The sequence below is a fragment of the Mirounga leonina genome, unplaced genomic scaffold (genome assembly GCF_011800145.1).
Source record: "Mirounga leonina isolate KUSES-001 unplaced genomic scaffold, KU_Mleo_1.0 Mir_154, whole genome shotgun sequence".
NCBI lineage: Eukaryota > Metazoa > Chordata > Mammalia > Carnivora > Phocidae > Mirounga > Mirounga leonina.
Window position 1 is genome coordinate 2,913,883 of NW_023270389.1, and position 13,567 is coordinate 2,927,449.

At 47.2% G+C, this 13,567-nt stretch overlaps 1 protein-coding gene across 1 annotated transcript in view; it reads right to left on the reverse strand.

Annotated features, from left to right (window-relative positions):
- Positions 1-1,364: 1,364 nt before the first annotated feature.
- The window catches only part of CD5L (CD5 molecule like), a 17,851-nt gene continuing 5,648 nt past the window's right edge, over positions 1,365-13,567 (reverse strand). Inside the window, exons 2-6 of the mRNA XM_035009476.1 lie at positions 8,336-8,362; positions 5,453-5,803; positions 4,053-4,370; positions 3,012-3,332; positions 1,365-1,928 (exon numbers count right to left, since the gene is read on the reverse strand). Coding sequence (XP_034865367.1) covers positions 1,921-1,928; positions 3,012-3,332; positions 4,053-4,370; positions 5,453-5,803; positions 8,336-8,362 — 1,025 coding nt within the window. The 3' untranslated portion in view covers positions 1,365-1,920. The remainder of the gene's footprint in view (positions 1,929-3,011; positions 3,333-4,052; positions 4,371-5,452; positions 5,804-8,335; positions 8,363-13,567) is intronic.

Sequence of the window (13,567 nt, forward strand, 5' to 3'; positions counted from 1 at the left end):
CAGTCCCCAGCCCCACGGGCCCACTGGGCCCCGTCTGCCCCAGGCCAGCTGAAGGGGTGCACACTGCGCATGTGTGGGCCCAGGGGTGCAGGGTCCCTAAGGATCTGGACCCTGGCAAGGGTCTCAGGAGGGTGTCTTGTGGGAGAAGGTGTACACCGACTCAGAATCCCTGCCCTACTCAGGCAGTACTCCCCCTAAATGCAGAGCCGCAGGTGAGCGGCCTCTTGGCGGGGGCCCGGCTGGGGGGCCTGGCTGGCCTATCTCCTGATAAGAGGCCCCTGGGAGAGATGCGTGACGAGTCTGGGAAGACTCAGCAGTGTCTGAGAGCTGGCAGCCAGGGTCACATGCTAGTCTGCTCAGGCTCTGATGTACTATATCATCCGAGCCCACTGCGGACATGACCTCTGTCCCCACAACAGGCCAGGGTCACCTTCTCGGTTTGCTCTCCTTCGGTGACACTCACTATTTAGGCTACTGTCAACTCTTGCTTCCAGGTGGGATTCACCCTGTCTCTCCCAAGAGCTCTTACTTTTATCTGACTGACACTCAGGGGGCGTACTGGAATGGAGATAAATGAAATTTTAATATAAAATTAGAGGGAATTTGAAGTTCCTTTTGTGACATTCCAACCCTGTTGCTCCACTGAGGGTAAAATAGCTTTTCAATGGCTTGGTGCAGGCTGCTCAGAGGCCTCAGGGTTCCAGCTACCATGGGGTGAAGCGAACAGGATGCTAGTGTGTAGGGAAAATCAGGAAGCCCTCATCAGATAAAGAGAGCCGATCAGATAAAGACAAAGTCTCTGAGTAAACAAGGTAGATCCCAAAATGTTTGGCGAGGCCTTCTCTTCTTGACTACGGGCCAGGTGCTCCGTGTTCCCATGCTAGGGAAGAGACAGGAGGATAGGACTCTGTAACACGGCTGGTCGGATCTGCCGGCGGGTCCCCTTCTGCCCAGCGGTGCTCCGAAGGCCATCGCTGGGAAGGCACACCTGCTTGCCGGTGGCAAGAAAAGCCCACCGCACAGGAGGCAGCTGCAGAGACTGGGGGGGTCTCTTTATTAGGCAGCGGAAATGCAGGCATACAGCAGGTGCTCAGCTGAGCCTCAGAGTGCAAGGCTGCTGAGTTTTAGAATTAGGTTCTGACCTTAGCATCACTGTGCCTTGCCTCAGACTTGCAGGCACGAGCATCTGAGCGGATGCAGTGAAAGAGGTATCATCGGATTGGCAGGAGGCACAACTCCGGCCTCCCCAACCTCCTTCTGCCTCAGCCTCCCCTCCTTCCGGAGGCAGCCCCGTCGCCAACACATGTTTCCCTAGGTCAGTTAGAATGCATTTGTAAGATTCTTCTGGATAAATGGCAACCATGTTGGAGGGTCAACAAAGGATTTTTATTGCAGGCATTTGAGGGGTGCACCATTGCTTCCAAGGACCATCAAAGCGTCTACAATTACAGGATGCTGCCCTGCTCCTGAAAGAATGTGCTGCCCCCGAGAAGCAGGAGGGCAGTGAGGTGTTATCAGTTGTGATCACCTCAAGCATGAGAAAAAGAGCTAAAAGACTCTGAGCTTCCTCCCCAGGTTCCACGTAATGGTCTGGTTCCTTTCATGTTCTCTACGGACATAGGTGGTGCCCAGCCATGGCCCACACTGGTCAGGGCACCAGCCTGGGGATCCCAGGCTGCGAGGGAAGAGGCAGCACAGGAGTCCAGGGTGACTGTGGGCTCATCTTCCCCGGCAGAGGGCATTCAACAGCTCTTGTCTCCAGGCAATGACAGGAGTGAGTGGCTCTAGAACAAGGCAGGGCACAGGGTTCAGACGCCTGCGGGGGGCAGAGCGGGGCTCAGGCCAGGCCAATCAGGGTCCATGAGAAGTAGGGGACACGTGGGGCCTGTGGGGGTTGGGTTGAGCTTCAGATAGGCCAGGCTACTGTTCTGTAAAGAGAAGAAGAATGTACAGTAAGGATGGGACATGTCAAAAAGGATCATTTCATTCAAGCTCAAAGAGGCTAAGAAAGAAGATTGGGCCCCAGTATAGGAAAGAGAGGCCCTCCCAGACCCTAATCGTACACACATCCCCCGCAGATGTGTGTCAAGTCGGAGTCAGGTGCAGCATCCCAGGGGCTTACTTGGCCAGCTGCCACAAACAGTGTTCCCGTATATGAACACATCTCACCCTCGCACGATCATGAAACTCATGATCAATGGGACAAGGGCCTTTCTATTTTATAGATGAAAACAATGAGGTCCTGAGTACTTAAGTGACTAAGATTACAGAGGCTCAAAATGGCAGGATAAGGGCTCAAACTGTAGTCTTCCATGACTAAATCTCTCCTCTTCTGGGCACTAGCTGGTCATCGAGCCCTCACCTGGCTCCACCGCAGCGTGGTTAAACCAAGCCCGCTTATCAAGCTGGGCTTCAGCCCCCAGGGGCTGAGCTTGCATTTCCTGGCTCAAGTTGGGGCAGGGCTTCCTCCTTCCCTTCCCTGAAGAGGCCTACAGTCTCCCCACTGTCTGGAATGACTCTGTTTCCTGGGCATCCCAAGAGCCCCCCCTACCCCAGCCCCATTCCCACAGGTTCACCTAAAATCCGTGGAGTGACATCAGGTAGAATGAGGTAGGACTGTCTCCCATAGTTTAAACTTAGTTTGTGAGGGTTGGGGTCATCTGGGAGAATGACCCCGGAGATCAGAGTCAGGACAAGTCACTTTAGTTCTGCTCTGTCATTTCAAAGCAATTTTTATGATTTTGGCAATTTGTATATTTTCTCTGAGTCTCACTTTGTTTATGTTTAATATAAGGGTGTTGATCCAGTAATTTTTAAAACCTCTCTTCCTCTCACGTCAGTAAGTCTACAGTATGGGGTTTATTATTAGTATCATCATTATTTCTATTTATTGCTCAAAAGCTTCACTCATATCCCCTGAAGTAAGTGTACAATAGGGGACCACCCTAGTGGGAACCCCCGTCCCTCCCCTCCCCCCATGATGTCCCCATGAACTCTGCCCCAGGACTTACCTGCACAGACCACAGCCACGTCCTCTGCATGGTTGCAATTGTGTTGGCCCCAAAACCTATGCGGGCACTGCTCCAGAGACCTCTCCTCCCCTGAGCAAGCAACGTCATCCAGCCAGATGCGGCCGACCCCAGGGCCAAATCTTCTCCGGAATTTGGCAGATGGAGAGAGGGACTCCCCACAACCCAGCTGCCTGCATACCACCTGGTCGGCTTCTTCTCCCCAGCCATCGTCACAGACAGTGCCCCACTCGCCCTTGTGCAGCACCTCCAGCCTCCCAGCGCAGCGGCTGTCTCCTCCTACCAGCTGCAGTTCAAAGGGATCTGCAGGTGCAGGAGGGAGTGAGGGTGGCGGGAGGCAGGGGGACTGACAGAGAGGTTCCTCTACACTCAAATCCCATCAGCACGTGAGACCATCCACTGAGTTTCTGTACCTACAGCCCCTTCTCTCTGCCTGACCGTGTAGTCCAGGTCCCTTCCTTAACTAGGATTTTCCACTTCTCTAATTTATAAAAATCTAATATTAATAAGTGATTTCCTAATGGTTTTTTTAAATTAAAGAGCTCAACAATACATGGAGTGGCATGCTCTGTCTCCATTATGTAGAATTCAATATACTAGTAGTTCACAGTAATCTAGCACTTACTTATCACTGGAACCATTTTCCTGTACAGAGGGAGGCATTGATGTCAGCGTTTTAAAAAAACAAGAGGGGCACCTGGATAGCTCAGTCAGTTAAGTGCCCAACTCTTGATTTTGTCTGGGGTCATGGTCTCAGGGTCGTAAGATAGAGACCCGCATTGGGCTCCATGATCGCCGGACTGGAGTCTCCTTGGGATTCTCTCTCCCCTTCCCCCCACTTGTGCTCTCCCTCTCTCTCTCTAAAATGAATGAATGAATGAATGAATAAATAACAAGAATTGATGAGTAACTGACTGTCACTGTCACTTGATGCCTCACTAGCTGTCTATAGACATTGGTTAAATGGAATCCAGTTTAACCAAATTCATGAATGAATCTAGTTTCTGGACTCATGGGCTTTACCTTCACATTCCACCCACATGTCCTCATCATGGGTGCAGTTGTTTCTTTCCCAAACCCCAGAAGGGCAATCCTGAAGGCTGATTTCTTTTCCTGAGCATGATGCCTTTCTCATCCAGATGGGCCGTTGGCCCTGGGTGGCTTTGTTGCAGCATTTCCGGGTCAGCATGGCCCGTCCACATCCCAGCTGCCGGCATACCACTTTGGTGGCTGGAAAGCTCCAGCTTGCTTTGCACACAGTTTTCCACTGCCCTTCGTGCTTCACCTCTACTCGGCCCTGGCAGCGCTTGGGGCCATCAACCAGCCGCACACTCTCTTCGACTGTGGGAAAGGAAAGAGGAGGTGTCTGTTTAATCAAGAACATGGTCTTCCCAGAATAGAGCCCCATGGGCACATCCCTCTGTTCTTGGTGTTTAGTACAATGTGTCTAGAGTGCTTAGGGTTGTCCAGTAGATGCTTGTTGAATGGGTTGGATGAGTGAATCAATGGAACGAATGTCATTTTTCAGTTCCAAGTGAATTAATTATTTCTGTAACATTTTTAGTTTTTTAAATTATTTCCATATTCATATTCTCATTTGTTCCTCATAAGAGGCAAGTAGAGGGATTGCATTGATTTTTTAAAAATAAAATGCAATAGTAACATACGCAATGTGTCCAAGCCCCAAAACTTCCTGGTTCATTATCAGCATTATCACCCAAGTATTGTGAATTAGTGCTCCCAACCTTCAATCTCTCTAAGAAGTAGGAATGAGATCTCAGCATCAGGCACAAGGATTTATTAGTTGTTTCCCTGGTAACAGTCTGCAGGGTGACAAAGAGAAGGCATGGACCAGCCTCTCAGGCAAATCACAGTCTAGTGGGAAGTGCATGCAGAGAGGGGATTATTAATGCACAGAAGGCAAAGTGTTGTGTTGGTTTCCTAAGAGCATCTCTTGTCCACTATTTCATTGGTGGAACACTTGAGAGCTGGAAGAGCATGCATTGTACTTGGTTTTCTTAGGGGCAAAAACGAGGAAACATACATCATACCTTGCCAGCTCTTTTCTTCCCCATACCTCCCCTGAGTTCCAGACACAGGTTATACTCTTCAACCAACACTTAGTGGTGGATGGATCTGGGCATGCTTGTGTGTGTGTGTGTGTGTGTGTGTGCGCGCGCGCGCGCGAAGGAGAGAAGCAGGCTCTCATGTAGGCTGAAACTAAGCTAAATGCTTTACCTCATCCAAAGAGCAGGAACAATACTAAGTGAGGATAATGTTCCTCTGCCGGGCCCACAGTTGAGAAGGGTGAGATACGAAGGGTGAGGAGCTAGTTACTACGTGTGAAGTCCATGGTGGGGGTTAAGACAGGTGACTCTGGTCCACGGATTGGGTGGCAGAGGGTGTGGGGCTACGGTACTTACACCCACATACAGCTCCTGCGTCCTCCTCGTGGGTGCAGTCGAAAAAATTTTCCCTTTCACACTGAGACAGGCTCTCTTCCATGCCATTGCATTTGAATTCTTGGATGAAGATTTTTTGATTTTCTTGTGTCAGTGGCCCAAATGAAGTACCACTGATTGCCCTCTTGACGGCTCCACAGCCCAGCTCCCGGCACACCACAGCGGCATCGTTCTTGTCCCAGCCATCATCACACACGGTGCCCCACTCGCCGGCCTGCTGTACCTCCACCCGCCCTTCACAGCGGTGGTCACCTCCCACCAGCCGCACACTGGATGAAGACCCTCCAAAGGGAAGGGAGCTTGGATGGGCATCTGGAGGATGAGAGAGAACTCAGGCATCTTGGAACACTTCCAACACTCCCAGAGGGTGTGGGATGTTGGGGTCTGAGATGGAGGGCTTATAAGGGAAGTGGAGGGAGAGGAGCTTCAGGACCCCATCCCTAAGTTCTGATTCTGCTCCACTCTTAACCTACCCTGCCAAGAAACTCCGCTTCAAGACACCTACGTATATATACTCACACCGCTAAGCAGTGGAAGCCCCAGGTCGGAATACAAGTATAGAGATGTGCTCTGTTGTGTTGTCATTTCTTGACTCTGCCTCCCCCGGTGGCAGCCAGATGGAGGCTGGCTTTATAGATATAACTTGGGCTGACCAACCTGACTCTCTTTCTCTCCCAATATCCGTCATCCCCCACTACCCATCCTTGCTGTTTCTCATGACATCTTCCTGTGCTCAAGAACCCAGCTTAGAGGAATGCAGACAGCAGTGGATGAAGGAAGGGTCAGAGCCTTGACCAGTCAGAATCTTAGTCTAGAGGGTTCTAGGGCTTGGGGTAAGAGACAATCTCCCCAGAGCCTCCAGATATGTTCTGAGGAATCCAGTACATGATTCTGCTTCCTGATAATAACTCTGAGGGTGGAAAAAGCTAATGGAAATTCTCTCCCTCTTCCACCAAGACACAGACATAGAGTGGAGATGGCTGTAGGAGAGCAAAGAAGAGCCTATCAGACAACACACTTTTGTTGAGTATATACTATGTTCCAGGTATTGGTTTATGAACTCAGAGCATTGCTGCCCTCCAGGAGATTATATTTAAGAGGTCTGGGGCAACCCCACAAAGACTCCAGCAGCCTGGAAGGGTGAGATACAAAAGGTGAAGAGCTAGTTGGCTACATGTGTAGCCCTTGAATGACAGCATGATACAGAAGAGATGAATGGGCCATGCCTCCATGGAGTGGGGTAGTTGACCGAGACAGGTCTGGGGCACATGGAGGGGTCACACGGGACTGCTGGTCTGTGGCCTACCCCATTACGAGCAGTGTCACCTATGACCGCATGGGACATGTGGGTGACTGAAGCACATGCACGAATGGAATATGACTTTGGAGGACCAGATCTTCCACCATCTACCTTGCCTCAGCTCTGCAAAAACTCCCTAGAACCCGGAATCAACCCCAGAAGAAGTTGCTGAGTGAGAAACACTGAGCTGGTTGATTTTAGAGTGCATTGGAAGTTGACATTTGGTTTGTTCATTTGTTTTTGTGTCTCCTTTGGTTCCATGTGTTTTTTGAGGGAAGCAATGTGAGGAATGGAGGCTAGAAATAGATTTTAAAATTTAACTTAAAAAACTAAGAAAGGTTTTCATTTTTGCACACCTATGTTTACAGGGTACAGACATAACTCAAGAAGAGTCACCCAGAAATAGCAGTTGGGTCATTGCAAGATTTGAATTTAGACATGCATTATTGTGTACTCCAGGAAGCACTAGCTATCTACATGCACATGTTATCTGATTTTGAATTGTAAAATTCTGGCTTTAAATGAGTTTTATTTTCCATGGAAAGGAGAATTAGAACCCCTCCCAGGAAAGAAGAAACATGTAAGAAAGAAACAGCCTAAGTGTCAAGGAAACGCAGCTGAGAAGAGATTTGAGAGCCAGAGAGAAGGGCAGAGGGGCCTTCGGGGCAGCTGCCTCCCGGGCAGTGCCCTCAGCCTACTTTGTTGGCTCACAGCTCGAGAGCAGGGCTGGGGGTGGAGGAGCAGTGACCTGGGCTGTGGGAAAGCTGTAGAGCCGAGGTCCCTGTACCAGCAGTGAGGATACCCCTGGACACCACAGGAAAAAAGACCACGTAATCTAATTTTTAGACTAATAATCTGAAGAGGCAATGCTGAAAGAATTGAATTACATCCTGCTGGTGTGGAGTTCCTCACGGCCACTGCAGAGTCTGTGGCTGTCCCTCTCTGGTAAAGCCTCTACCATTAAGAGAAAAAGACCCATGGGATAATGTGTAAGAAGCTGAGGGTCTACGACCAACCCCCCTGAGTCGAGATCACAGCCTTCCTCTTGACAGACCTATTCTCTGTACACAGGTGGCCAGTGGAGGCTGAAATCCAGCCTGCCCACTGCTGGTCAAACCACACACTGCACACAAGTAGATGCATTTCTAGTTCAAAGGAGCCATGCAGGTTGGCACTGGGGCTGGGAAGTGGTAGAGCCCAGGAGGGCAAAAGGAAGTTCCTCTCCCAGATATGCCGACAAGGGGGTGGGATACCTTCTGAGTCCCCAGACAAAGCCGTCTGCTACTTGGAGGTGGCCAAGAGTTTTAGGCCACAGAGGCCAAGTGGGAGGGAATCCCCTTGCAGGAAACACCACCCAAACTCCTACCAGGTTCTGGAGGTGGAAACCCACCCACATAGGACAGAGTGGTTGGACTGAGAAACTGGAGAGGATATTTACTCAGATTCTATTGAACTAGAGAGCCTCTCTCCATGCCCCAAGGAAGCATCAAGTTTTCCATCTCAAGAGCTTGGAGGCCTCCCTCTCAGGACCCCAAAAATCTTACCTAAGAGACCAGGTCCGGTGCAAATGGCTGAGGAGAAAAGAAGGAAGCGAGTGAGATCATATCGTCAATCCCAAGACTTTGTTCAAACAACACAACTCTCTAGAAAATCTTTGCTAGACTTTGTTAGCTTGTGGGCTGTAGTTTGCTGAGCCCTGATCAACAGGTCAGAAAGCAGCCCTACATTTGGTTCCAAACCCCAGGCTTAAGGGCCAGCACATCATAGGACATCATAGTTTCTCCCTATAGGACCTCTGGGTGATCGGGCTCCTCTATGCATTAGGCTCCCTTCTAATGCTGCCGAGAGTCCTGAGCCCTGTGCCCATCAGTGGTCCCCAAGGCCCTCGGCATTCTGAACTGCAGAACAGTCATGCCCCACCCCCCACATGTTATGCAATATTTCTGAAGAAGCTAATGTCTTTGGTCTAGAGTCTTTCAGGCAGATCCAAGAATTTTAGTGGCTTATTCTGGAATATTTTCTTCTTTTCATTTCCAAATAATTTCTAAATAATCCAATGCCCTTATTCTCCAGGATATAGCCACTCTCAGACTCAGTGAGACCTTGTCTGTAACTGTCTAAACCTCAAAGTAATATTACACATAACACCCCACACATCTAGTAAAGAGAAAGCCTGTATAAGGGGCGGAGCAAGATGGCGGAGGAGTAGGAGACCTGGATTTCGTCTCCTCTCAGGAATTCAGCTGGATAGGGATCAAACCATTCTGAACACCTACAAACCCATCAGGAGATCGAAGAAAGGAATAGCAACAACTCTCTGAACAGAAAAGCGACCACTTTCTGGAAGGTAGGACGTGCGGAGAAGTGAATCCCCGGCGATATTCGGGAGGATAGACGGTGGGGGAGGGGCCTCCGTCGGCGCTTCTGGCAAGTGATAGAGCCGCGGAGCACAAAGTCGGAACTTTTAAAAGTCAGCTCCGCCGAGGGACGTCACTCTGGTGGCTAAGCGGGGGGTGGAACCCTCCGGGACAGTGTGGTCTCAGGACCCTCGGGGTCACAGGAAGACCGGGGGTGCCTGAGGGCGGCAGAGCTCCCAGGTAACGGAGCAGGGAAGCCGGCTGCAGAGGCGGAGCCCAGGCGCCATAAACCGTGATCCGCGGCACAGTCGGGCCCCTGCTCCTCCAGCAGGGACCCCACAAGCGGCAGATCCGGGGAGACTCACCTTCCTCCCCGGGAGGAGCCGCGCGGGAGCGCACCGCAGGGATCTGCTGGGTTTGGAGACTCCACCCGGGGTCGGTGCCAGAGATAGAAACGCGCAGTCACAGGCCGGGCGAGCACGGGGTGCGGCCGGAGACCGGGGAGACGGGAGTGACTGGCGGCTTTTCTCTGGGGGCTCCCTGAGGAGCGGGGCCCCGAGTTCTCGGCTCCTCCGGGGCGGAGATTGGGAGGCCGCCATTCTCACTCTCCGCCTCCAAAGCTGGACGGAAAGCTCGCAGGGAACAAAAGCCCCGGAGAGCAAACCCGAGCAGATGACTCAGCCGGGAGGGGGCAAGGGCGGGGCACTTCCGCCTCCGGCAGAGACATTTGGAAACCACGGCAACAGGCCCCTCCCCAGAAGATCAGCGAGAACAGCCAGCCAAGACCAAGTTTACCGATCAATGAGAACGGCAGAACTCCAGCACTAGGGGACTACTGCACATAGAATTCACGGCTTTTTTACCATGATTCTTTAGTCTTTTAAAGTTAATTTTTTTAACTGTCTTTTTTCTTTTCTTTTTGAGTTTTTCTTTTTTCCTTTTTCAACCAACATCTTATCAATCTCTTTTTTTAAAAGAAATATTTTTATTTTTCATTTTTAGAGTCATATTCTATCCCTTCACAGTAGTTACCCGTATTTTTGGCTTATATATATAAGTTGTTCTCTCTTTAAAATTTTGAGATAGTTTCTTCTAACAGATTAAAATATACCCTAAATCTCTAGTATACGGTGTTTTCTATTCCCCTGCCTGATCACATCCTCTCCCTTTTTTTTCTTTTTTCTTTTTTTAAATCCTCTTCTTTCTTTTTTCAAACAACTTATCAATTCCTTTTATAAAATTTTTTATAATTCCCATCTTTACAGTCATATTCCATCCCTTCATCATATCAACCCTTATTTTTGTACATATATAAGTTTTTCTTTAGTTAAAATTTTGGGAGTCACTTTCTTCTAAAAGACCAAAATACACCCAAAATCTAGTGTGTGGCACTGATCTCTATACCAGCCTGATCATATTTGATCACATTCTGGTTTTGTTGTTGTTGTTGTTGTTGTTTTGTTTGTTTTTGTTTTTATCTTTATCTTTTCAGGTCTTTTCTGATTTGTTTAGAGTATATTTTCTGGGGACGTTGTTACTCTGCTAGCATTTTGTTCTCTCATTAATCTATTCTCCTCTGCACAAAATGACAAGATGGAAAAAATCACCTCAACAAAAAGAACAAGAGGTAGTACCGACTGCCAGGAACCTAATCAATACAGACATTAGTACAATGTCGGATCTAGAGTTCAGAATCATCACTTTAAAGATACTAGCTGGGCTTGAAAAAAATATGGAAGTTATTAGAGAAACCCTTTCTGGAGAAGTAAAAGAACTAAAATCCAACCAAGTAGAAATCAAAAAGGCTATTAATGAGGTGCAATCAAAAATGGGGGCGCTAACTGCTAGAATAAATGAGGCAGAAGAGAGAATCAGTAATATAGAAGATGAAATGATGGAAAATAAAGAAGCTGAGAAAAAGAGAGATAAACAACTACTGGATCACGAGGGCAGAATTCGAGAGATAAGCGATACCATAAGATGAAACAACATTAGAATAATTGGGATCCCAGAAGAAGAAGAAAGAGAGAGAGGGGCAGAAGGTATAATGGAGCAAATTATAGTAGAGAACTTCCCTAATTTGGGGAAGGAAACAGGCATGAAAATCCAGGAAGCACAGAGAACCCCTCTCAAAATCAATAAAAATAGGTCAACACCCCGACATCTAATAGTAAAACTTACAAGTCTCATAGACAAAGAGAAAATCCTGAAAGCAGCTCGGGAGAAGAGAGATGTAACCTACAAGGGTAGAAACATTAGATTGGCAACAGACCTATCCATAGGGACCTGGCAGGCCAGAAAGGACTGGCAGGATATATTCAGAGCACTAAATGAGAAAAATATGCAGCCAAGAATACTCTATCCAGCTAGGCTGTCATTGAAAATTGAAGGAGAGATAAAAAGCTTCCAGGACAAACAAAAACTAAAGGAATTTGCAAACACAAAACCAGCCCTACAGGAAATCTTGAAAGGGGTCCTCTAAGCAAAGAGAGACCCTAAAAGCAACATAGACCAGAAAGGAACACAGACAATATACGGTAACAGTCACCTTACAGGCAATACAATGGCCCTAAATTCCTATCTTTCAATAGTTACCCTGAATATAAATGGGCTAAATGCCCCAATCAAAAGACACAGGCTATCAGACGGGATTAAAAAACAAGACCCATTGATATGCTGTCTGCAAGAGACTCATTTTAGACCCAAAGACACCCCCATATTGAAAGTGAGGGGGTGGAAAACCATTTACCATGCTAATGGACACCAAAAGAAAGCTGGGTGGCAATCCTTATATCAGACAAATTAGATTTTAAACCAAAGACTGTAATAAGAGATGAGGAAGGACATTATATCCTACTTAAAGGATCTATCCAACAAGAAGATCTAACAATTGTAAATATCTATGCCCCTAACATGGGAGCAGCCAATTATATAAGGCAATTAATAACAAAAGCAAAGAAACACATCGACAACAATACAATAATAGTGGGGGACTTTAACACCCCCCTCACTGAAATGGACAGATTGTCTAAGCAAAAGATCAACAAGGAAATAAAGACTTTAAATGACACTGGACCAAATGGACTTCAGGACATATTCAGAACATTCCACCCCAAAGCAACGGAATACACATTCTTCTCTAGTGCCCATGGAACATTCTCCAGAATTGATCACATCCTAGGTCATAAATCAGGTCTCAACCGGTACCAAAAGATTGGGATCATTCCCTGCATATTTTCAGACCACAATGCTTTGAAACTAGAACTCAATCACAAGAGGAAAGTCAGAAAGAACTCAAATACATGGAGGCTAAAGAGCATCCTACTGAAGAATGAATGGGTCAACCAGGAAATTAAAGAAGAATTAAAAAAATACATGGAAACCAATGAAAATGAAAACACAACTATTCAAAATCTTTGGGATGCAGCAAAGGCAGTCCTAAGAGGAAAGTATATAGCAATACAAGCCTTTCTCAAGAAACAAGAAAGGTCTCAAGTACACAACCTAACCCTCCACCGAAAGGAGCTGGAGAAAGAACAGCAAATAAAGCCTAAACCCAGCAGGAGAAGAGAAATAATAAAGATCAGAGCAGAAATCAATGAAATAGAAACTAAAAGAACAGTAGAACAGATCAATGAAACTAGGAGCTGGTTCTTTGAAAGAATTAACAAGATTGATAAACCCCTGGCCAGACTTATCAAAAAGAGAAGAGAAATGACCCAAATCAACAAAATCATGACTGAAAGAGGAGAGATCACAACCAACACCAAAGAAATACAAACAATTATAAGAACATATTATGAGCAACTCTATGCCAGCAAATTCGATAACCTGGAAGAAATGGATGCATTCCTAGAGATGTATCAACTACCAAAACTGAACCAGGATGAAATAGAAAACCTGAACAGACCTATAACCACTAAGGAAATGGAAGCAGTCATCAAAAATCTCCCAAAAAACAAAAGCCCAGGGCCAGATGGCTTCCCAAGGGAATTCTACCAAACATTTCAAGAAGAATTAATACCTATTCTTCTGAAACTGTGCCAAAAAATAGAAATGGAAGGAAAACTTCCAAACTCATTTTATGAGGCCAGCATTACCTTGATCCCAAAACCAGACAAAGACCCCATCAAAAAGGAGAATTACAGACCAATATCCCTGATGAACATGGATGCAAAAATTCTCACCAAAATACTAGCCAATAGGATCCAACAGTACATTAAAAGGATTATTCACCATGACCAAGTGGGATTTATCCCTGGGCTGCAAGGTTGGTTCAACATCCGCAAATCAATCAATGTGATACAATACATTAACAAAAGAAAGAACAAGAATCATATGCCTCTCAATAGATGCAGAAAAAGCTTTTGACAAAGTACAGCATCCTTTCTTGATCAAAACTCTTCAGAGTATAGGGAT